Below are 24,659 nucleotides of genomic sequence, written 5' to 3'. Positions count from 1 at the left end.
ACTCAGAACCATGATCTTCTCTTTTTGCAAAAGATGACAAACAGACTTAAACCTTTGAAAAGTTTCAGATTTCTCACATAAGAATGAGACCCAAGTGAACCTAGAGAAATCATCAACCATGACAAGAATATATTTCTTTCCACCAAGGGACAAGGTTTGGATAGGACCAACAAGGTCCATGTGAACAAGTTCTAGGCTTACTTTTGTTTGAATGTGTTTGACCTTCTTGTGTGACACTCTAACTTGCTTGCCCAATTGACATCCTTCACACACATGTTGATCAGATTTGTCAAGCTTTGGTAAACCACTCACTAACTCTCTCTTGGACAATTTATGCAAGTTGATAGGATTTTTAGTACTTGTGCAAACAGAGTTAAAATCACATAAAATACTTGCAAGAATACAAGGCTATTGTAGTATAGATGCTCATGCAAGGTCGTTTTCCTCAAGGACTAATTAGCAATTTATGTAAAAACAAATTACAAATAACTACTTAAAATAAAAGGTCAAGAAAGATGATTATGAATTTGGTTGATTCTAAAAACAAATACAATTGAAGGAAAGAGTTTTGAATATCAATTTATAAAAGTACTAGGGTTTCACCATCACCTAGCAATCCTATGAACTTTTACCAATTACTTATGATTTGCACATGCCAATTTGAAGGTTAGGTTTTCCTAATGTATATTCTACTTGGAACCTCCAACACAGAACGTATATCTAACATGCAACCCGTCTGGACGTTCGGATCAAATCTGAATATGAAAGATTCATTAAGTTTTGTGAAAACCCTTTGAAAAACCATGCAACCCTTAAGACGTGGTATTCATCTGAAGTGAAATTACAATTATTAATCACAAGAAGCTAGCATCAATTTCAGGGAACCTTCCGACCAAAATTGCATCCAATTACTTTTCTAAAGATCCTAATGGTGATCAGGCATTAAGACAATTAGATAGTTTAAAACAGTGATTAACAATTCAAGTAGGCATGCACTCATCATAAGCAATTAAATAAAAATCACATATTCATGCTAAGGTTCAAGGCTTCACCCTAGCAAAAGAAATTTAGTTACGCATACTCATAATTGAAATCCAAGAAAATATCATTAAGAAGAAAAGAACGAAAACACCTGAAAGTTGTGAAAACCCAAAACCGTAGCAATTGCTCTCCACAAAACAAAGTTCAAAAGTGAAAAAGGGAGTAATCAATTCCTTGTAAGAAAGAGCTTAAATACCCCTTAAAACCTAGCTGCCAATGTACAGCTTTTCTATCCCCACAAGGAAACTAATTAAAATAAAATAATACTAGGAAATAAAGTCCAAATTGGAATAGGAGAATCTGCCCAAAATCTGCCCAGCCACGTTTTGGCACCAAATCTCCTCCAAATCTGGCCCAAGATAGCTTGTTTTAAAAATAAAAATGTTCTGAACACTTCTCTAGAAGGCCACGAACCCATCCGAGGTCATCTTGGGCTCCAAAAACGCAATAAAAGCCCAACACGTCACTATTCCAGCACCGCGCACTGCTCCTTTATTTTATTGCCAGAAAATAACCGCTTGGAAGAAAAATCTGAAATTTTGATACGATCAAGCTAAGTGCCTCAAGAACGTCCTCCAACTAGAATTACTCCAAAATTCCTCAATTTGATTATGTTTTGCTCTAGAGAGAGTCGAAAGTCCTATATTGGAAATATAATTCAAAGTATCAAAATTCTTCCAAAATATTAACCAAAATATACTGAGAATGAGGTTAGATATATAATATAAAATATGTCCATCACAAGTCTCTAAAGTTCACATGTCCAAGCCTTTGATGCCACAAGACACTTGTTTCATTCACAACCTTATTGCAAACTACTTCTTTTGCAACATTGACACCATCAATGCAATAGCAATTGTCCCCAGACCTTGCCATGCTCACAATCTCATTGCCACCTTTTCGGATGATTTTGCAGCCATGCTTGGAGAATCTAACTTCTACTACTCCATCATCACACAGCTGACTCATACTAATGAGATTGGATGTGAGACCCTCAACAAATCTAACAATCTTAAGCTCGGGTAATCTAGGGATACAAACAGTACCTTTTCCAACAACTTGAGACTTATGACCTCCACCAAAAGTCACAATGCCTCCATCAAAAGGGCTGAGAGATGAGAAAACACTCTTGTCACCAGACATATGTTTGGAACAGCCACTATCAAAGTACCAAGAGTTGGTGTTTAAAGCAGCAAAAGCATTTAGCACAACAAGACATTTGGTATGACCTTTTGCAATCCAAGTAGACTTAGGCACAATGGGTGAACTCATTTTAAGGGAGACAAGTTTGGCAATCTTAGTTACTTCATTTAGCAAATGATCAACCAGATGTTGCAAAGATCTGGGATACCTTTTAGATTTTGAAGACAATTTTCTTGTCTTACCCTTTCTGTACATATGACAGACTAGTCGAATATGACCAGTCAACCCACACCTGTGACAAGTTGGAACAAACGCAGGTTTCTTGACTACCTGCTGAACATCAAGAGATGCAATGGCTGGAGTTTTTGACTTGACAAACTTAGTGGTAGAGCTAGAGGAACTATAATCAAAATGATTAAATCCAAGACCACCTTTGTCCCCATGAAGTTTTCCCATATTCAACATTTTGTCAATTTTTGAGGCACCAATGGTCATAGATATAACCTTACTTTTTGCTATATTCAATTCACCTATGAGCTGTTTGTTTGAGTTCTGGAAACCAATGTTACTTTCCTTAAGCACATTAACTTGTTTTTCAAGATTACTCCTAATTGACACTAGTGCAACAATTTCTTTTTCTAGAGACTCAAATTTGTCACTCAACTCTTTTTTGGTTTCTTTTAAGATGAGAATTTCATGTTGAAGATCTTGGTTATTGGCCTCAAGTTTGAGACTCTGTTGTTTCAAGGATAATGTCTCTTTGAAAAAGCAATCATATTTTCTTCCTAATGACTCGTATGACAGGTCATCTGACTCATAATCAGATTCATCAGACACCAGCTGTACAAAGGCAACAAAGGAAACTTGTTGGTCACCATTATCAGAGGAAGATGAATCCGCTTGAGACACTTCACTTTCACTCTCACTCCAGCTCACTTTTATGGCTTTGTCCTTTCCTTTGGAGTATTTTTTCTGATTATTTGCACAGTCGGCAGCATAGTGCCCAATGCCTCGACAAGTGAAGCACTTGACTGATTTTCTAAAATCTTTAGTAAAAGGTTTGATATCCTTGTTCCTCTCATTAGACTAATTAGTTGATGGTCTAAATTGTCTCTCACTACCAGAGCTGCCCTCTCCAGCAAAATTTCCTTTATCCTTTAGAATTCTCCTAAATTTTTGACAAACAAAGCCATTTCATCCTAAAAAAACTGAGAATTTTTCACCACCTTTCAGAGAGGTATCATGCACTCCTTGAAGTGCAACATTTTTTGATTTTTTAGTGTCATTTTCTTCCATATTTAACTCCATCTCATATGTTTTCAATTTTCCTACAAGCTTGCCAAGCTTAATTTCATTTAAGTTTTGGACCTCCATGATTGCGGTTTTCTTTTCTCTAAACCGAGATGGTAGAACACAAAGAATTTTCTGAACAACAGGAAGCTCTTCAATAGGTTGACCAAGACTCATGGCTTCATTTGTGATCATCTCAACTCTCCCATAAAACTCAGAAATAGACTCAGTTTCAGACATCCTAAGTTCTTCAAATTGTGCAAGCACCATCTGAAGTTTTAGGGTTCTAACTTGGTCATCCCCTTCATGAACCACCCTTAGTTTATCCCAAGCCTGTTTAGCATTAGGGATGTGTTGTATATGTGAAAACTGTGTGGTAGACAAGGCTGTAACTAAGGCATTTTTGGCCTTCTTGTTTGAATGTGCAGAAAACACCTTAGCTTCAGTTCATTCCATCCTAGACTTGGGCACAACTTTACTCTCAACAGTCTTGACTGGAGCAACCCACTCTTTTGTGAGATACTCACTTGCATACTCATCAAGAGCATCAAGGAATATCTCAAATTTTTCTCTCCATGCAGCGTAGTTGTTTCCGTCAAAGTAAGGAGGGGAGTTGCAAGATCCAACAACTCTATCCCTTTCCATAGTGAGCACACTAAATACCAAAACAAATCCTAGGATCTCTCTATTTGTGTTAAGAGCTGACGCTCTTATACCAATTGAAATTGGTACTTAGGTGACGAGGGGTAACTTTTAAGACACTTAAACAAAACGCAACAATCTTCACACACTTTAGACTTGACCAAATACACTATGACTAGTCAACTGCTAGTCATGAACAATTACAATCAAAAATACACACAGAGCATGCCACAATGTACCCCTTCTAGTTTAGATGTACGTTTCTACTTATGGATGAGGAATATTTGACAGGAAAGTGAAATCAAGGGCATAAAGTCTTCTACTTGGGAATGAAATATTTGATAGGAAAGTGAAATCATGGACTTAACTTCTTGATGGTACGTGTAAGTGGTAATGTATAATTTTCATAATGTTTGTAACTTCTAAGAAGCTTGTATGCATTTTCCATGCCATGTATGTGTTTGGCATCCTATAATAAAACTTTCGTAATGTTGTAACTGCTAAGAAGCTTGTATCCCTGATAATATGTTGTGATTCTTGGTGAAGATAAGCGTGTGAGAAAAGAATTTGGGATCAAGTCTTGAACTAGTTTGACTTTGTTTTGGGCTTTGCCCGCTACATACAAAGATCGAGCAACGAAAAGAACAAGTGAAAGGCGCCACCATGGTAAAACCTTTGTACCCTATTGGTAATGTATAATCTTCCTATTGAAAAACTTAAGCTGATTCTGATTTGTTATTTTTCCTATTGGTATACTGGCGTGGTACTTCCAGATATATATAAAAGAAAAAGAAAAAGAATAAGGAATGTAAGTACTTAAAGAATGCTTGAAAAGAAAAGGCCTGATTTTTAATACACCAATGCACTCAACCCCCAACAGTATTTTATCATCTGCCAACAGTGGCATGCTCATATAAAGAAAATTAATTCGGAAACCATTAAATGGTTAAATGGTTAGTGGGGAATTTTACTTTGTCTTCAACAAGACAAATATAAAAAAATTTACTTAGCAAGCCGGGTCAGCTTTCATATCTGGATGTGAATAGCAGTAAGAATGGTGAAACCTGTGGTTCCTGCCGACGCAATTGTTGTGGAGGTTCTTGACGAAGATAACCATGAGTACTGGAGTGCATTGGTTAAAAATTACTTGTTGGCTAGAGGCCTTTGGGATGCAGTGCAGGGTACAGCTGAACTTCCAAAACCAGAAAACGTTTGTCAGTTCGAGGCTTGGAGGAAGAAGACTTCCAGGGCTTTACACGCAATAAGGAGTTTAGTGTTAAAATATCAACCCCAGCCCACAAACATATTAATTAGCCCAAGAAAAGTAAAAGTCAATCCCATAGAAATAATAATGCACAAAATAAAACTAGAAAAATCTAGAATGCTCAAGTGAAGTCTACCCAGCGAAGTAAGCAACACCAAACAGCCTAAACAATTCCTAGAACCTTCAAGATATTTTCAAAGTCGGTTGAACATGTGGCTGGGATGTTTTTTCAAGGTGTTTTAACTATATAAATCGGTTACTACTTTTATAAATGGGGCAGGAGTCATCAGAGATTATTTTCCTTTTTAGCATATATTAGATTTACAAGCAAGATAATTTTTAATAACTCTTCAATTAAAATATAAGAGTTTTTGTGGTACCTCTTGGGACCAAACTTTTGTCCAGAAAGCATTTCATATTCTTGGTTCCGAAGAGGAGCCAACCCGACTGCACTCCCTTATTTTTTCTGATATCTCCAGCCTATAAACACTTTTCACATAATAAATTCCATTAGTCATATAATGCCAAATTCATCTATCTTTGTGATAATTAACACTCAAAAGAATAGAGCTAATGGCCTTAACATCTTCCACATGAAAACACAGATTTAGTATATCAACATTCCAATTCCCATTAGGAAAAATAAAGCACTTACGTTAGTTTCTTGATCCAGCACTTGAGGGGGAAAAGGGCGGAAAGAATTAGTTAGGTCTAGGAATCCATGCATCTCCATAGACTAGAGTATCTTGTCCATCTCCAATCCTCTTCCTTATCCCATTCCAGAGCAATTCACAACCCCAAATCAAAGATCTCCAAACATAAGAAGAAGCTCTTCCTTTACCAGCTGCCAAGAAATTATAATTTGGAAAATATCAACCTTTTAACACCTTCTGAATCATGGACTACTCATTGGTAAGAAGTCTCCAACATTGCTTAGCCACAAGTGCTTTGTTAAAAATCTCTAGATCTCTAAAACCCAATCCATCTTCATCCCTTGCAAAACACAGATGCTCCCACTGTGCTCAGCTAATACCTTTGCAATACTCTGAATTCTTCCACCAAAATTTAGAGATCATTGAATTGAACTCAGCACAAAATGTCACAGGAAGTTTTAAGGCTCCCATAGCATAATTTGGAATACTGTGAGCCAACGCTTTGATAAGGAGAGCCTTTACTGCTTTTGAAAGCAATTTCCCTTTCCAGCCATTAAGCTTCTTTCTTAATCTTTCTTTTATTATGTTAAAACAATCTTTCTTTTTCCTACCAATAATCACTGTTAGCAATCCCAAATATTTCTCATGAAACTCAACAACTGGGATCTTTAGAATGCTGCAAACCTCATTCCTTAAATGCACAGGAGTGTTCGGACTAAAAGCAATTGTTGACTTCTCCAAATTTATTTTTTGCCCCGTTGCTACCTCACATATCTCAAACACCCTCTTAAGGGTTCTACACGCCTGAGATTTTGCTTCAAGAAATAGTAGGCTTTGCAAAAAAACAAATGAGAAATTTGAGGGGGCCTCCTTGCAACTTCAATCCCCTTTATTTCACCAGAAAACTCAGCCTATTTTAGAAGCGAAGAAAAACCCTATGCACAAATGAGGAAAAGATAGGGAGATAAGGGATCTCCTTGTCTAATCCCCCTTTGTGGGATAATATTACCTTCAACAGCTCCATGCCTTATCAATGAATATGAAACAGTAGAAATACACTCAAAGACCAGCTTAATAAAATCCCCAAGGAAACCCAATTTATCCCTCATTTTACAAATGAAATTCCAATCAACCCTATCATATGCTTTTGCCATGTCTAACTTCAATGCAATCTTTGGAATTTTTCCCCCCTTCTACTTCTCATGGCATGGATTGTTTCAAAGGCTAGAATGACATTATCTAATATTTGTCTCTTTGGAACAAATGCGCTTTGGCTTTCAGATGTGACCATTGGGATGGGGTATTACATTTAGTTATTAATTAACACACGATAATATTAGAGGTTTATGGAGCAAGAATCACTACTCCTCCAAGTTTTCATGATTTCTTTCGTTATGCTGATTCCTTTGGACTTTTTTCGTTTTCTCTTTTAATTTCTTTGGGCATACGTAAGGGATGGAATTTTAGTATACATGGGATACTCTCCAGATATAAAAGAGAAGGAAGGAATGTAATAAGTACTCAAAGAATGGTTGAAAAGAAAAAGCCTGATTCCTAATTCACCAATGCACTCCAACCACACTACTTTACGTTGAAATCCTTTACTCTTCTACTTGAGTTGTAAAGCCAACATTGTAGGATGCGATGATCGAATCGCATCCTCTGCTTTCAAGAAATGCTTGCCAACCGAGCAAGACTTGTACTGCGAGGTGACTGTCGCTCCCAGCCAGACTCTAGTAGAGGTCTTCGCGATCGCAGAATCCTACGCCCTTTGGGATGACAATCAAATCGCCCCAAAGAAGTTTGCTAAGAAAGCTGAACAACAACCCAATGAAGCAGGTCAGAGAAGTGATAAGCCCAGCAGTAGGAGCCGTGGATGAAAGCACAAGGCACAATCCCGAGGTTGCGCCTCAGCAGATGAGAGCTGCACAAAGTTCACTATCGCGATACATTAGATCCTAGCGCAAGTGAAAGACAATCACTGGCTGAAGAGACTGTCACCCTTGAAGAGACAAGCCCTGGCTAAAAAGATAAGCCATGGAATGCTTGGGCATTACACAAACGAGTGTTATGCTTGGAAAAAGCATATTAAGGAGCTGGTCAGAGAGGGCCATTGTACGAATTTCGTGGTAAAGAAGGCTAACCAGCAGATCCAGGATGACGATGCAGCCTAGGAGCCTCCTAGAAGGTCATAAGGATTAACACAATCCTGGCTGACTCCGAGGAGTCCAAGCTGACCAGCAAGGAAAAGAAGAGGAAGATTAAGCAGGCAACTGTGATCTCCCACTTGTTGACCTTATTGGGCTTGATCTGCCACACAATGATGCTCTCGTCATAACAAATCGCGCAAGCCATGATCGAGCGAATTCATGTGGACGAGGGCAGTACAACCAATATCTTGCAACTTTCGGTAGTCCAGCAGATGGGCATGGAGGCCAAGATCAACAAGTCGGCCAGGTTGCTAACTGGCCTCAATAGAGCAATCTCGATCACTCTGGGAATGGTAGAGCTCGATGTCTACTCGCCACCACTGATCAGCACGCAGATGTTCATGATCATCGACGAGGTCCCCTCCTACAATGGCATCGTGGGCAGACCATGGATTGGCATAATCAATGCCATCACTTTCATCACGCACCAGAAAACAACTACCTAATCTGTGGGGGCGGTGTCGAGCAGATCAACAGCGATTAGGCGATGACTAGAATATGCTCAGCTCAATGACTGAAGAAGAGCAAGCAAACACAATACCTGAGACCTCTGGTCTATAAGATAAATTCTCCTCAGCCATATATAAGAGCCCGTTGGGGTTGACATGTGTGTGACTCATCATTAGGACTCAAATAATGTGTCCCTTACATTATTGTTCAATAAAAGCTGGATTGGATAATGACCATTTTGTGTGTGTGTGTGTGTCAAATACAACCAATTTTACTAATGGAGTAAAGATATAGAGATGGGAGCGGATCTACAGTCCCCAAACCAAATCAAAACTAAACTAATTCAATAAGTTTCTAGTGTTTGTAGCTAAATTTCAACTACAAAATAACGAGCATAATTATAGATGTTCTTAATCCACCACCGCCTTCAACCTCACCATTGCCGCATCGGACTATTTCCAAAACCCAGATCCAAGTGCTGTAACTCCCTGGTAACAATTTCTTTAATAAATACAAGACAATAATTCTGTCAAATGTCTCTCGGTTTTGCATTTATCTAACACGTCCCAACCATTTACACAAACATCAACGCGCTCACACGGATATGTTTTTAACGAAATTATGATGCAAATAACTACATACTCGGTTTTGTCCTCAGGCTTTTGGAGATATTATTAGTTTAACAAGTTTCTATTAAACAACTACACATTGGCCATGGTTTGACGAGTTAGTCCTATAAATTAACGAATCCTTTTATTTTATTGGACCTTACCTAATACCTACCATCATCAACAATGATTCCTGCATAATTGTAATACCTACCATCATCAACAATTATACGTTAATAATTTCAAAATTTTATTTTGCTGGACCTTACCTAATACCTTCCATCATCAACAATTATACCTTAATAATTTCAAATTTCAGTCTTTTGTTTGCTTTTTGCGTCAAGTACTTTTTGAGTATTGTGTATCAATTCGGATTTTAAAAATATGTTTTGTTACGAAAAATCTTTGCTGAGATTTCTGATATCCACATGTGAACAAAGACTTAGACAAAATGCTTATTAAACAAAGACTGACAATTAACAACCCCAACTACTTTAATAATTCATTCTTTACTCCAAGTCTAATTCATTGAATTTATTAAACAAAGACTGGGAAAATGCTTATTAATCTATATTTCCTTCACTGTTTGAAATCGTTATATTTCAAAATATTATTAGCAATTTTACAGCAATAATAACCAAAAAGTTGGGCTGCTTGGTTGTCCCCAATGTTTATTTTTAAATTCGAATGATGTGTGAAAGAAAAGGGTTGCCCATTAAACAAATGCAATTTTAATCGTTGAAATTTACTTACTTCGGTAATTTAAATGGTGTGTTAAAAAGTGTGGTTCTACGTGTGTCCCCTAATATATTTCAACATTTACAATATATCAGTCTAAAAAAATAATTATAATAAAACTTATTTCTTGCATTGAATTTACACATAAACCTTTAAATTGAAGAAAAATTCCAAAAGGGCCCGCTGTAATATTTTTAAATTTAAATGATGTGTGAAATACCATTATTATTCTTGCATTATGATTTTTAATTTTTTGAAGACTTGTATAGTACATTTAGTCTCTTTGAATGATGTGTGCCATTGTTGTGGAAGTTCTTAACAAACATAACTATGTGAATTGTGTTGTAAAAGTGAATAGAAGAAATATATGAAAGGTAACAGTAGTGCTCAATAACTCAATACTCAAGTGTCTTATTCATCTTCAGTGCCTACTATTTATAGGCATAGGAAATACATCACCATTTACCACCCTTAAGTAGTGGGTTACAAAACATAAAAACCAATGATAAATATGGTATTTAGTGTATATGTTACAACCCTATAATGATAGGTACAATGATGGGTATAATGAAGGAATTACAATGGACTTATGGTGGGCATCTATAACCTTTGAGGTTATAACACTCCCCCTTGGATGTCCACCATGCATGGAGTATGCCTCGTTAAAACCTTGCCAATAAAACCTGGTGGGACAACACATAGCCGAAGGGAAAAGAATACATATCCATGTGTAATATAGAACGTGTGACACAGCCTCATTAAAATCTTGCCTGGAAAAAACCAATGGGATAAAAACTATAACGAAAGAAAAAGAGTACAGTGTGAAGGTCTCAATTATGACACGCTCCCCTTGATGCTGGCAAAAGATCCTTGAGTTGACGCATTCTAATATTGTTTACCATCTTTCTGAATGTTGTAGTTGATAGTGCTTTATTGAATAAATCTGCAAAGTTGTTGTTGAATTGTATTTGTTGAACATCTATGTCACCATAATTCTGAAGTTCATGCTTGTAGAAAATTTTTGGGGAAATGTGCTTGGTTCTGTCACCTTTGGTGTATCCATTTGTGATTTGAGCAATACAAGCAGCATTATCTTTATATAGTAATGTAGGAGAATCTTTCATTGAAGACAACCCACTTGTTTCTCGAATATGTTGTATCATAAATCTCAGCCATATACATTCCCGGCTTGCTTCATGCAATGCTAATATTTCAGAATGGTTTGAAGAAGTGACGGCTAATGTTTGCTTTACAAACTGCCATGACATAGCAGCACCACCACAAGTGAACACATACCCTGTTTGTGATCTAGCTATGTGTGGATCAGAAAGATAACCAGCATCAGCATAACCAACTATTTGGGATTTTGACCCTTTTGAATAAAATAAACCCATATCAGTTGTTCCACGAAGATACCATAGTATATGTTTAACACCATTCCAATGTCTCTTAGTTGGTGCAGAGTTATACCTTGCTAATAAGTTGACAAAAAAAGCTATATGAGGCCGTGTACAATTTGCAAGATACATTAAAGCTCCAATTGCACTAAGGTATGGTACGTCAGGACCAAGTAATTCTTCACTCTCTTCTCGTGGGCAAAAAGGATCTTGTTTTACATCAAGTGATCGAACAACCATGGGGCTACTTAATGGATGGGCTTTATCCATATAAAATCGTTTTAAAACTTTTTCTATATATGTTGATTGATGGATAAAGATTCCAGTTGGTAAATGCTCGATCTGCAGACAGAGATGAAATTTAGTCTTCTCAAGATTTTTCATTTCAAATTCCTTCATTAAATAAGCAGCAGTCTTTGTAAGCTCTTCATGAGTTCCAACAAGGTTTAAATCATCCACATATACTACAACAATAGCACATCCACTTCCAGATCTTTCAATAAAAACGCATGGACAAATTGAATTTGTTTACATATCCTTCTTGTATAAGATATTCACTAAGGCAGTTATACCACATTCTTCCAGATTGCTTTAATCCATACAAGGATCGTTATAACTTAATTGAATACATATCATTATATTTTGGATCATTTGCTTCAGGTAATTTAAATGCTTTGGGGATTTTCATATAGATATCATTCTCAAGTGATCCGTATGGGTATGCAGTAACTACATCCATAAGTTTCATATCAAGTCTTTCTGTGACAACCAAACTAATCAAGAAACATAATGTGATTGCATCTATCACAGGGGAATATGTCTCCTCAAAATCGATTTTCAGGTCTCTGCGCGAAACCTTGTGCTACAAGTCATGCTTTGTATCTTAAAATTTCATTTTTCTCATTACGTTTCCTTACAAGCACCCATTTTTATCCAACCGGTTTCACACCTTTAGGTGTTCAGACTATTGGTCCGAATACTTTACGATTTTCCAAGGAGTTTAATTCTGCTTTGATCGCATCTTTCCATTTTGGCAAATCCTCTCTATGTCGACATTCCTGAACGGTTTTTTGTTCAAGATCCTCATTATCTTTTATAATTTCTATAGCAACCACGTATGCAAAGACATCATCAACAATAGTTTTCTTTCTATCCCAGCTTTATCTTGTACTCATATAATTCAAAGAGATCTCTTCTGATGTATGTACTTCTTCTAGTGTATGTGCCTCTACAGGGGCTATATCTTCATCAATTTTAAACTGCTCAGTTTTTGGCTTATCAAAAGTACTAATTTGTTTTGGATTTTTATCTTCTTCTAGAATAGGCACTTCTTGTATCCTTTTCTTTCGAGGATTTTTATCTTTAGCACCAACAAAATGACCACACTTCAAGTGTGCCTTTAATATACTATCATATTAACCTTCAGCGACATCAATCCATGCTGGAGTATTTACAACCAGTATATGAGATTTTGTTATTTTCTTTATGTCAATAAAGACATCCAGTAATTGATTTGCTATACTTTGCAAATGGATGATCCTTTGGACTTCACGTTCACTTTGATTTGTATGCGGATCCAGATGAGACAAATATGATGCATTCCATGTAATTTTACACCGTTCTTAAGGAAGCGGCACCTTTTCTCCCCCTAACGACTGGAAAATTGTCTCATAAAAATGGCAATCTGTAAAGTGTGCTATAAACATATCACCAATCAGGGGTTCAAGATATCTAATTATGGATGGAGAATCAAATCCAATGTAAATCCCAAGATGTCTTTGAGGGCCCGTCTTAGTTCGTTGTGATGGAGAAATGAGAACATAAGCAGCACAACCAAAAAATTTTAAATGAGAAATATTAGGTTGTTGGCCCAAAACAAGTTGTAATGGAGAATATTGATGACAAGCAGTTGGTCAGATGCGAACCAAAGATGCAGCATGCAATATAGCATGTCCCCAAGTAGAAGTAGGTAATTTTGACCTTAAAAGTAAAGGCCGAGCAATCATTTGAAGGCGTTTGATAAAGGACTCTGCTAATCCATTTTGAGTATGCATACGTGCAACCGGATGTTCAACACCAATGCCAATGGACATGCAATAATCATCAAATGCTTGAGATGAAAACTCACCAGCATTATCAAAATGAATTGTCTTAATTGGATAGTCAGGAAATTGTGCCCTCAATTTGATTATCTAATTACTTTTGAGTGATGTAAGGGGAGTTTGAACCTCAGACTATTAGTCAACAAATTAAGGTCATTATTCCACTAGGATAGAAATTATTATTTTTTGACAACTCACTCCACTAGACCCCTTTGGCAATAAAGTGTGGTATTCAACCGTATTCTAATACCAAGACTATATTACTATTTGCATAAGAGTGTTTTTGCTGTTTATGAAGTTTTGAAACTTAAAAGGGTGTTTGTGTAATTTTCATGATCTGAAGGAGTTATATAAAAACCTTAAGGGTGTCAATATAAATTACTCTTTGTTGAATTGTGCGTGCACTGTGCACATGGCCAACTTCATTACAAATTTTCTTATGTCTGCAAAGTATTTGTTTAATTACGTCAACGAATGGAAATGGTAAATTACATAATTCCTCAGCCTTCGCGGAACCCCATAGCTGATAGCTTTAACAAGTGATTCTTCACTCAATTGGGTATAGTAAATAAAACAAAAATTGCAAAGCCTCTCTTAAGTATGCCCTTGGTCGGATCCATCTAAGAACGGCAACAAGCGCTGTCTCCGCAGGTGCAGTTGTTGTGGAAGTTCTTAATAGACACGTTTTTGGGTTTACCATCAGTGCTGGTGGCAATAGCCAGTAGGGCCTATCCCAATTAAAAAACTCTTTTATGAGTGTGTGTATACAGTACATATAATATATATGTGGTGCAGATTGCGAGCAAATGGAAAATCACATAATCCTCACCCTTCGCGGAACCCCATTGCTTTAACAAGTGGTTCTTCACTCAATTGGGTATAGTAAATAAAACAGAAATTGCAAAGCCGCCTCTCCTAAGTAAGCCCTTGGTCAGATCCATCTAAGAATGGCCGTCCCCGCAGGTGCAGTTGTTGTGGAAGTTCTTGATAGCAGTAACTATGTGGATTGGAGTGTATTGGTTAAAACTTACTTGTTGGCTCAAGACCTTTGGGATGATGTAGTGGTGGAGGAAGAAGAATATGACGACGACGAAGAAGAAGAAGCTGATGATAAGTTCAAGGCTTGGAGGAAGAAGAATGCCAAGGCTTTACATACAATCCAAATTTCGTGCGGGGAGGAAGCTTTTTCCCTCATTAGGAACACCACTTTAGCCAAACGTGCTTGGGATACTTTGGCAGAAAAGTTCAAGCCGAAGCCAAGTAAGTCCCCAGTTCAAATCTTGAACCTCAATAAATCTGTGAGAAGTAAATATTCGACTTAAACCAGAAATATATATATATATATATATATTATATAACCAAATTACACGCTAAACATTTAATTGATTAACCACAACACCACTATTTTTGTTCTTATATTAGCATGGAAGTAAGGACTGATCAGTTTACGTTTTGTTCTTTTACATTTTAGTATCCCAAGACTTACTGTATCCGAAAAGAAATATACATCCTCATATACAAGTTACATGTGTAACAATATGAAAATTAAATCTAACGGTGTCAATTTACCCTCTTGGCTTTATTTATTTATTTTTAAATAGTTAATTTTCCATGAATCACAAAAGTACCCAATTTATAACTCATGCTCATATTCTGAGCAATTCCATTCAAGATGTCAGGCAAAACAAATGCTCATCTCACGCCATATTCTTTACAAAAAAAGTTGCCTTGAAAGTCTTCAAAAGTGAGTCTATTACTAAACACCTCACTTTCAAAATGACAGTTAGTGCCACCTTTTGTAAAGAATATGAGGTCAAATGAGCATGAGTTACTTTAATTGACGACATAGTCGATGTAATTGGTAGGAATTACAGTTGGGTAACTCAACCAGTTTTGTATATTTTATGGGAAAATTCGGTTGAAATAAAAGTTTTGGGGTAGATTGACACAATATATATAATTCATGAGGGAGGGAAAACAAAGTATACTTCATATCGTAATCTATCTAGCTATATATATAAAGCAAAAGGTAGAGAATGGTGAAACATTCAAAATGCCAGAAAATGCCCTTAGTTTATTCAAACATTAAGAATTAAAATTATTAATTAAATGAGGATAATATGGTAAATTCACATTTTTTAATATTAAAATAAATAAAAATAAAAACCAATTCAGATAATAGGTCCTCCTTTTATGGAACACTAGTTTATTCGCACACGCTTTCGCGCCTGCGAGAGGCTTTTTTTAAAAAAAAAATTAAATTTATTTTAGAATTAAAAAAGATAATGGATAGTTGTGTTCCATAAAAATAGGATTCATTATCTGATTTTTCTTTCAATTTTAATTTTTTTAATATGAAAATGTGTGAATTTACCATATTATCCTCATTTAATTAATATTTTTAATTTTTAACGTTTGAATTAACAAAGGGCATTTTTTGGTATTTTGAATGTTTCACCATTCTCTGCCTTTTGCTTTATATATATAGATAACTACCTATGTTATTTTTTCTTAATTCTAAAAATAAAAGAAAAAAGAAAAAAGAAAACCAATTGGCACATGCATGAGAATGTGCCAAGAGGCTAGTCATGTATTAATGTAACAAACGTGCTGCAAAGAGTGGAGGTTTTACTATAAATAAAAAATAAAATAAAAAATAAAGAAAAGAGTGGAAGTTTTAACTTCAGCCATCCCCTTCAATTGAGGTATATCCCTCCAATCACATTATTGAGAGACACTTTGTAGGGCCATTTCGCATATGATAAACTTGTTTTTTTTTTATTCCTTGGATCAAATTGTTGGGAATGATAGCCAAAAAAAAAAACTAATAAATAATAGATATGATTCGTTTACACAAAAAAGAGCTACAATTCATTCAATTATTAACACAAAAAATAAATGGATTATGTTTTCTGAAATCATTAATAAATTAATTAACCAAACTTTGCGCAGCATATTACAATGACTACAATCAGTATAACCCGCTGTTCGATGCTGTGTTGAGTGGGGATTGGAATAAAGCAAAGGAATGTCTTACCTTACATCCCAATGCAATAAGAGCAACAATTCCTTCTACCAACAACACAGCTCTTCACATGGCAACAGAATTAGAGCACGAGCATATTGTGGAAGAGTTGGTGCAGTTGATGTCAGAGGAAGACTTGGAATTAAAAGATAATGAGGGTTGGACAGCTCTTGCTCTTGCCGCACAGAGAGGAAATATAAAAATGGTTGAATGCATGGTTAGAAAGAGCAAGAAAATACTTAGTATTCCCACTGAGGAGGACAATAAGACTCCAATTCTCCACGCTTCTATCAATGAACATTGGGATGTCGTTGATTATCTTTACTCCGTCACTCCCCTCCAAGATCTAATGCCAGAGAAAGGACCATACGGCGCTACACTTCTTCGCTACTTTATTATTGGCATGAAATTTGGTAAGAGTTTTAATATTTTAACAATGAAATTGATTACTCCTTTTTTCTCCTTAATTATAAAAACTTGTTTTTCTCTACTACAGATATTGCTCGGGAATTAATTCAGTGTTGCCCACAATTGGTCTTTACTAAAGACCAATATGGGAAATTTCCGATGCAAGGATTTATGCCTTCTGCATTCCTGAGTGGAACACGCCTCAAATTCTGGCAACGATGGATCTATAATTGTTAGTATCCACATTCTCTTTCCTCTTACAATTACAATTGAGTAATGCTACACTTACCACATTTTTATCCCATATTTCTATACCACATGATGTGGCATGTCCATATTATATACCATATCAATTAAATCAATGAAGTGTATTTTAATTAAGACAATTAGAAAAATAAATATTGGAATAAATCATAAAAATATATATATATTAAATAATTTTAATTGATGTGGTTTTCAATGTTACATTGACTGTATTGAACCTAAGACTTCAAAATTGACTGCGCTTTTGAATTTGAGCCTTGAAACTTCAAAATAATAGTTATTGATCTTACTGGCTAAGAAATGACAACTTCAGTGACTTTATCGGAGAGATGTGGAAATGCTGATTTGGTTTTTTTAATTATTGTTTTAACTTCTCATCTCAAAGAATTGGGAGGGGTTCAGCGGTGGTGGGTCTGTTGGCTGCGAGGTTTGGGAAGGCAAAGGAAGAAGATGAAGGATCAGAACTGTTCTTTTCTTTTTAATATTCTATTTTCAATTAAGAGTCAAAGGTATTTTCACTCTGTTATCTAAGAGGACATGTGACAGATTATTAACATAGGAACATGAGGGGACATGGAAAAAGTTGACATATATGTGCAAATCAATTATGACGAGATATCCATAACTGTAATAGAAATAATAATTCGAAATATATTGATTGAGGTTAATTACTGTCATTTTTTTTGAAAGGTATACACATAGAGCGTGCCATCAGTGATATCCGTATAAGTGTTCGAAATGAGGGAAATGAAAAAAGTAATCCAACGAAGATCACTTGGTCAGGTATGTTGCAATTATGGTTTTATCTGGTAAAATTTAAATAATTTCTTCTTATGTTATCGAACTCTTCGCACTTTGTAATTCTACGTTTGTTTTATCTGATAAGAATACTGAAGAATAACTAATGTTCATGAGCAAATAAGAATCTGTCATTGCATAGTTGTGAAGGCAATGGAAGGAAACCAATTTGTACTAATATGTGTCGAGACAATAATTATAATATTTAGGTGTGTGGAAGCAAATATTTGAAGATCCTAGGTGAAATAATTAGTTTCATAAAGAATCAAATCCCTAAATGGTTCAATCTCTCCAAATTAAGGAAAAATAATTCTTTTCCATGTGAGGGATTATTCTTCCAAAACTCTAGCCACCAAGGCCTCTATAAATATGTGGCCATGCACAAGACACAAGGTACGTCTAAAACTCTGCAAAAATTCTCTCTCACCCTTCTTGCTGCATCCACTCTCTCCCTCTCTCTCACAAGCCTTTGGCCTTCACACAAGGCTCCGACCACCCGGTTCTCCCCATAAGAAAAGACCTACATTTTTCAATTATTTCTGCATTCTTCTCATAATCATTTAATTGACTTAGGCATCGGAGGGGCTTTGGCCAATGCACCCCGAGTGTGGTCTATTCACTCCGTGTTATTTTGCATGGAGAAAGACGAACGAAGAGGAAGAATGGATCACGAGACAAATATTCTCTAGGGAGGAAAATCACTCCCACAAATTGGTGCTTTCATTGAGAGCATGAGTTATACTCAATGCGTGCTCCAAAACAGTTTCCATACTTTATTCCCTCAACTGAAGCGTTCCAAACAGTCAGGGTTGGAAGCAAACATACGAGGAGAAAGGTCGCCACGACGACGCAATCTGAGATAGGCCCAAACCATCCATCCCGAGGTTTCATGATGGAAACAGCTCTATAACCTCAAGTGGTGCCGACTGAACCTGCCTCTTGCCCCTCTTGCAGTGGGTCATACCTTCGTTTTGGAACAAATCCTTGCATTCCCTCCCTTGCCGTCACACTTGACGTACATACCCATGTGCTTTTGGGCTCTACGCACTTCTTTCTTCCCAATCCACGTAATTAGGTGGACCTGAACTTACGAATTGTTCAACTCACACAAAAAGTCGATGACCAAAACAATTTGGTTGACTAGATCTTCAGACAGATCAACTTGATTCGAGGCCTTGACCTTGGACCCCAGGATGAGGAGAGAAGAACGCAAGGGCATACTAGAGCACAGTTCGAGAGGTCCCAGGCTAGTTGATATGGACAAACAAGAGAACGAGAATGTGATGTTCAACACCTAGCCGAGACATAGACATCTGCAAGCCATACTCGAAGTCGATCGACGATCTGTTTGAGGTTAGGTCCAAGACCAACGTGCACGAAAGGCTGGGCCCACAATTCGATGTCCACACTCGTTTAGGCCCATAAAGAAGTATCCACTCTAGGTTTGGCTCGCAAGGAGCTCAAGTTCTTGAACATTTGCATTATGAACGCAACGACCGACGCTCGCCAACCCGCTCAAGGAGAACCAACTCACGGCAACAAGCTGCATAGGAACCCTCACAAGCTCAATCTACCTGCCCGTCCCATGGTTTATTATCTTCAGACATACATAATACCCTTTCTATTTTGCTCTTTAGCCTTTGGTTTCTAGTAAGAGTGGTTTCTGCTTTGCTCCTTAGACTTCCAGGAGAAATTTGGGTGAGAAATTTGAGCATGAAAGAAGAGCGGTGAATATTTTTCGTGGTGTAAATTTTGTTATTGCAATTAATGGGGCGTATATAGCCCCTTTTCATTTTGAATCACTAGTTGATCCAAAAATTACTATTTGCACGTTGCTATGGTGTAAAATTAGGAGTTGATTAATCGTATTCATTATACCATGTATGTATCTAAATATTCCTTGCTCCCATTTTATGGAACTTTTCAAGTTAGCTAATACTTCTTCCCTTTTACACAATTTCTCATCATCTAATTAACAGAGATACATACAGCTTTACCCATCTTATATTTAGATTTTGAATTTCCATTGCAGTGGTAGGTTTCTTGCAAGGTTTGAAATCATATCTCCTTGAAGTTTTGGGTATGCTACATTTTTTTTTCATCTTTCCTTTGTTCTCCATTAATTGTTTTATCAATAAATTTTTTCATGAATTAGTGGTATGACATGTTTTTTTCAATGCCAACCTAGGAATCAACCGCATACGCGAAATAAAACAGGCCCACATTCAATCACTTGAACTCCTACATCACATGTGTGAAGTGATAAAACATCGACATGGGCATGATTTTCTACTTCCAGCAATTTTCACAGCTATCGAGCAAGGGATGTTTGAGTTTACTGACAGTGTATTGCAAGCAAGACCAGATATCGTGTGGAGAACTAATGAAATGGGAAGGAACCCCCTTATGTATGCAACAGAATGTCGGCAAGAAAAAATTTATAGCCTCATTTACAGATTCGATAAAAGAAAAAGAACATTCATTGCAACTTTGGCAGATACGTATGACAATTGCTTGCTACATGTGGCCGGGATGCTATCCTCATTGGCGAAGCTCGATAATATCTCAGGTGCAGCTTTGCAAATGCAGAGAGAAGTGCAATGGTTTAAGGTCAGAACATGTTCTATATAATTCAGAGTTTTTTGTTTCTTTTTTCCTATCTCTCTTGTGAATTAGCTTTCCTATATATATGCCCTTCTAAAGACCCATTTTTGTTTCTAAAGACCCTAAACCCTAAAACGGCCGTGGGCGCACTCAATTACAGCTCAAAGGAGGTCATTCTGCTAAAATAATAAATCACTAAGGCATCTAACATTACATGTCATATGTATATATACTGTGAACATTTTGTTTTTCTTTTCCATCCTGAATATGACTTTTCATAAATTATTTGTTGTAAAACAAATAGACCGATACTGTGTATTTGCATTACATTGCATCTGCAAATAGACGGATACTGTCTTTAAAAAATTAAAGAAAATCTTAGATAATTTATACTTTTTTTCAACTTATACAAATTGTAACATAAATGAAAATAAATTGTTTGGGCTGAAATGAGTCATTTCATGTATTGAGTGGAGATCAAGTTTTCGTTAGAAAAAGTGTAAGAGCATCTACAATCATGCTCTTTATTTTTTAGTTAAAATTTATCTAAACACATATAAAAGTTATTTAAGCTCTCTATAAAAATTTTAACTCCAATTATACTCTCTAGTTTAGGGAGTCATAAATGCTATAATTATTTCTTAATTGGTTTATCTCTATAAAAAAAAATTAACATAAAAAATAGTTAGCATTAATTAAAAGTTTAAAATATTCATAAAATAACGCAGCATTAAATTATAGGAAGCCACTATGAGTCCTTTCTCTCTCCTCATATTTAAGAGTGTTAATGTATGCATTTTGGGTTTTTCTTTTGGCTTCCCTTGATAACTTTGTAATAGGATTTCTATTGTTATTTATCAAGCTCAAGCTTAGATAAAGAATAGCTTCTCTAGGTGTTCTTAACTAACAACTATCCTATGGAGATTCAAGCAATTTGACAAAGGTAAGTATGCATTGCATATCATGGCATTAAAACTGTTTTTATAAAATGATGACTAGTCATCTGTTTCTCGTATGACTAGTCATCCTTACTCTGTAGGATTTCCAGCTGGATAACAAATCTTTTTGTCCTATTCTCCTTTCTCTCTCTGCTGCCATGTGGGTATTCTGACCTAAGGGAATTTTTGTCTTTAAAGGCTATCAATTTCCTCTTTTGGAGCCGTTACTTTTGGGGGATAGGTTTTGGAAAGTTTCATAGCAAACTTTCGCTTCTTCTTCCTCATGAGTAACCTTCATATTTTTCATCTTTGAGTTTTCCAAATTGTTTCTTTTTAAAAACTGCATTTGAAATATGAAAACTTCATCTTGCTAGATCAAACACTCTATTATATACATCTAGGTCAGATTCAAGATTGATTTCTTCAAGAGTATGGTTTCTTGAAGAAATTTGTCATTTTCTCCATGAATCCAAATTTCATTTCTGTCTGAGTTAGAGCTTGCAAGCTAGTGCCATGGGATGAAAGAGCTGGAGAAGGAGCTGCCATTGCCATGAAGAACTGAGCTTCAAGCTTTGCTAAGTTAGAGAAGAAGATTGCACAAAGGAGGTATAGCTCATCTTCCTAAATAGACCTAGGAATTTCTTGAGCTTGCTAGTGTTCTTTGTAAGAATCTTTTTTGCTTAGTGGATTGGCTGGTCGGTTGATGACCCCCAGTTTTTCCTAATGGTGGGTTTCTGGGTGAACAGTTTCTGGTTTCCATCTCTGTAAATTTTCTGGGTTTGTGTTCTTGATAGTTGACTAGTCATCTGAATTTGTGCGGTTGACTAGTCATCTTTTTCTGCTGTTTGGTGTTTGCTTGATTATGCTGTCTTCACACACTTTCACCATAGTTGTTGCTAGCACAGGGGATGCCTAGATTGATGGGTCCTTCTGAGTGCCTAGGTTGTCACTACTAATTCTCTAGGCCTGCAGGTACATCTTGGTATGCTCTGTGTATGTTATTGTTTGATATAATTCATATCTAACAGTTGACTAGTCATAAGAGTATTTGGCCAAGGTCTAGAGTGTGTGAAGGTTGTTGTGTTCTTGATTGAATATCCTTTAAATTTACCCCTCGTCACCTAAGTACCAATTTCAAAGAGCTCTTAGAAGTCTCTCTATTTTAGAAAGTGGATAAAGGGAGCATGGTTGGAGTTTTATTTTTCCAATTCCTCCCTAAAATTTGTGCAAGAATGTCATTTAGGAAGTCCATTGTGAATGCTCTAAAAAGGCGGTCAGTACAATTACATTTAGTAATTTATTCATTCCAATATTGAAAACTAATGCATCAAACGCATTTTCTTATCAAAAACTAGAGCAAAATAGCACGAGTTAAACTATAACCTTATAATAGAAACTTCAAGTGCAGAAAGAAAAGAAAAATTGGAATAAAGGTCGGCCATAAGATGTCTTATTCAACTTACTTTACGGTCAACATGCTCTCCAATGGTTTGGATTATTTGAAAAATAGAGTAATAATCTTTTACTCATATGAATATTTTTTTTCAACAAAAATGTAGGAGGTCGAGGATATTGGAATACCCCAGATTAAAGAATCTAATAATTGCGACGGTATGAAGCCGCGTGAGCTGTTTACAAAAAACCACAAGGAATTGGCGAAGGAAGGAGAAAGATGGATGAAAGGAACTGCATCTTCATGTACAGTTGTAGGTGCTCTCATTATTACCATCATGTTTGCTGCAGCATTCACAATTCCCGGTGGAAACAGTGGACAAACAGGCTTCCCAATATTCCTGCATAAAAAGTTGTTTACAGCTTTTATAGTTTCAGATGCTATATCCCTCTTTTCTTCCACAACTTCGGTGTTGATGTTTTTGGGAATCCTTACATCACGTTATGCGGAAGATGATTTCCTTAAATCCTTACCAACAAAGATGATAATAGGCCTTTCCACCTTATTCATCTCTATTGCCACCATGATGGTTGCCTTTTCTTCCGCCCTTTTCATTATGATCCATGAACAGTCGTGGATTGTTATTCCAATGATTTTCCTTGCTAGTGTTCCAGTCACCTTATTTATTTGGATGCAATTTCCTCTTCTAGTTGAGATGTACATTTCTACTTATGGACGAGGAATATTTGACAGAAAAGTGAAATCAAGGGCATAAATCCTTCTACTTGGGAGTGGAATATTTGATAGGAAAGTGCAATCATGGACTTAACTTCTTGATGGTACGTGTAAGTGGTAATGTATAACTTTCGTAATGTTGTAAACTTCTAAGAAGCTTGTATGCATTGTCCATGCCATGTATGTGTTTGGCATCCCATAATAAAACTGAAAGTTCAATATCTATTTTATTTGTTCTTGTGAATTCAGATATAATTGTTGGATAAACTTTTATAATTGTTGGATAAGCTTTTGCTTCGCTCCCTTCACCTACCCTCCCCATATCCCTGATAATATGTTGTGATTCTTGGTGAAGTTAAGCTTTTGACTTTGTTTTGGGCTCTGCTCGTTACAACAATGTAATATCCCACATCGACCAACGAAGAAGAGGTAATGTGCTTTATATGTACATGTCCACCTCCATCTAGCACGAGGCCTTTTAGGAGCTCACTGGCTTCGGAATCATGGAAACTCCGAAGTTAAGCAGAGTTGAGGTTAGAACAATCTCAGGATGGGTGGCCCACTGGAAAGTTAGATTAAGGACTCAATCTAAATCGTACAACGATCCAAAATAGGTTCCAAAACTGTCTTGATCACAACCACATTTCAACAACACTCACTTAGCCAAATGGGAAAACAAAAAAAAAAAACAAAAATCAATCAAGCCTCATTTTCAAATGAGTTTAATGACCATCGACAAAGTCGAAACCGAATTCATCAAAGACCAAAATAACTTTAGTTCGCGACTGCAACCGGGGGGGATCCCAAGAGACCTATGTACCCTTATTGAGAGATAAAGCCATACGTAGTTCTTCCTACAAAATCCCGGTTCCAATAACATGCAATAAATTACAGCAATACAAAATAATAAATTCTAGAATTTATCCCTTTCCCTTTTCTTTAAATTACATAATGCT

The 24,659-nt window shown here is 36.3% G+C and overlaps 2 protein-coding genes across 2 annotated transcripts; one reads left to right on the top strand and one right to left on the bottom strand.

Annotated features, from left to right (window-relative positions):
- On the bottom strand, positions 1,780 to 4,119 carry LOC109947335. Its single transcript, XM_020557280.1, has 3 exons — positions 3,949 to 4,119; positions 3,394 to 3,807; positions 1,780 to 3,270 (listed from the first exon to the last, which is right to left on the bottom strand). Exons 1-3 carry the CDS (start codon positions 4,117 to 4,119, stop codon positions 1,780 to 1,782), a joined length of 2,076 nt encoding a protein of 691 aa, XP_020412869.1.
- On the top strand, positions 14,439 to 23,914 carry LOC18787933. Its single transcript, XM_020558676.1, has 7 exons — positions 14,439 to 14,798; positions 16,491 to 16,976; positions 17,060 to 17,203; positions 17,926 to 18,018; positions 20,066 to 20,113; positions 20,222 to 20,643; positions 23,135 to 23,914. Exons 1-7 carry the CDS (start codon positions 14,486 to 14,488, stop codon positions 23,741 to 23,743), a joined length of 2,115 nt encoding a protein of 704 aa, XP_020414265.1. The 5' UTR covers positions 14,439 to 14,485; the 3' UTR covers positions 23,744 to 23,914.

Source organism: Prunus persica, chromosome G2 (genome assembly GCF_000346465.2).
Source record: "Prunus persica cultivar Lovell chromosome G2, Prunus_persica_NCBIv2, whole genome shotgun sequence".
Classification (NCBI taxonomy): Eukaryota; Viridiplantae; Streptophyta; class Magnoliopsida; order Rosales; family Rosaceae; genus Prunus; species Prunus persica.
Note: the sequence above shows the minus strand (reverse complement) of the source record. Positions and strands in the feature narration are given on the sequence as shown.

What these genes read in the sequence shown, in the direction of transcription:
- LOC109947335 (XM_020557280.1), bottom strand. Translation starts at nt 4,119, where the DNA reads ATGGAAAGGGATAGAGTTGTTGGATCTTGCAACTCCCCTCCTTACTTT. An exon ending in TCAAGACTGTTGAGAGTAAA is followed by an intron (nt 3,808 to 3,948) that starts GTTGTGCCCAAG and finishes AATGCTAAACAG; the next exon opens with GCTTGGGATAAACTAAGGGT. An exon ending in AAGGTGGTGAAAAATTCTCA is followed by an intron (nt 3,271 to 3,393) that starts GTTTTTTTAGGA and finishes TCAACTAATTAG; the next exon opens with TCTAATGAGAGGAACAAGGA.
- LOC18787933 (XM_020558676.1), top strand. Translation starts at nt 14,486, where the DNA reads ATGGCCGTCCCCGCAGGTGCAGTTGTTGTGGAAGTTCTTGATAGCAGT. An exon ending in AACGAAGATCACTTGGTCAG is followed by an intron (nt 18,019 to 20,065) that starts GTATGTTGCAAT and finishes TTTCCATTGCAG; the next exon opens with TGGTAGGTTTCTTGCAAGGT. An exon ending in ATATCTCCTTGAAGTTTTGG is followed by an intron (nt 20,114 to 20,221) that starts GTATGCTACATT and finishes ATGCCAACCTAG; the next exon opens with GAATCAACCGCATACGCGAA.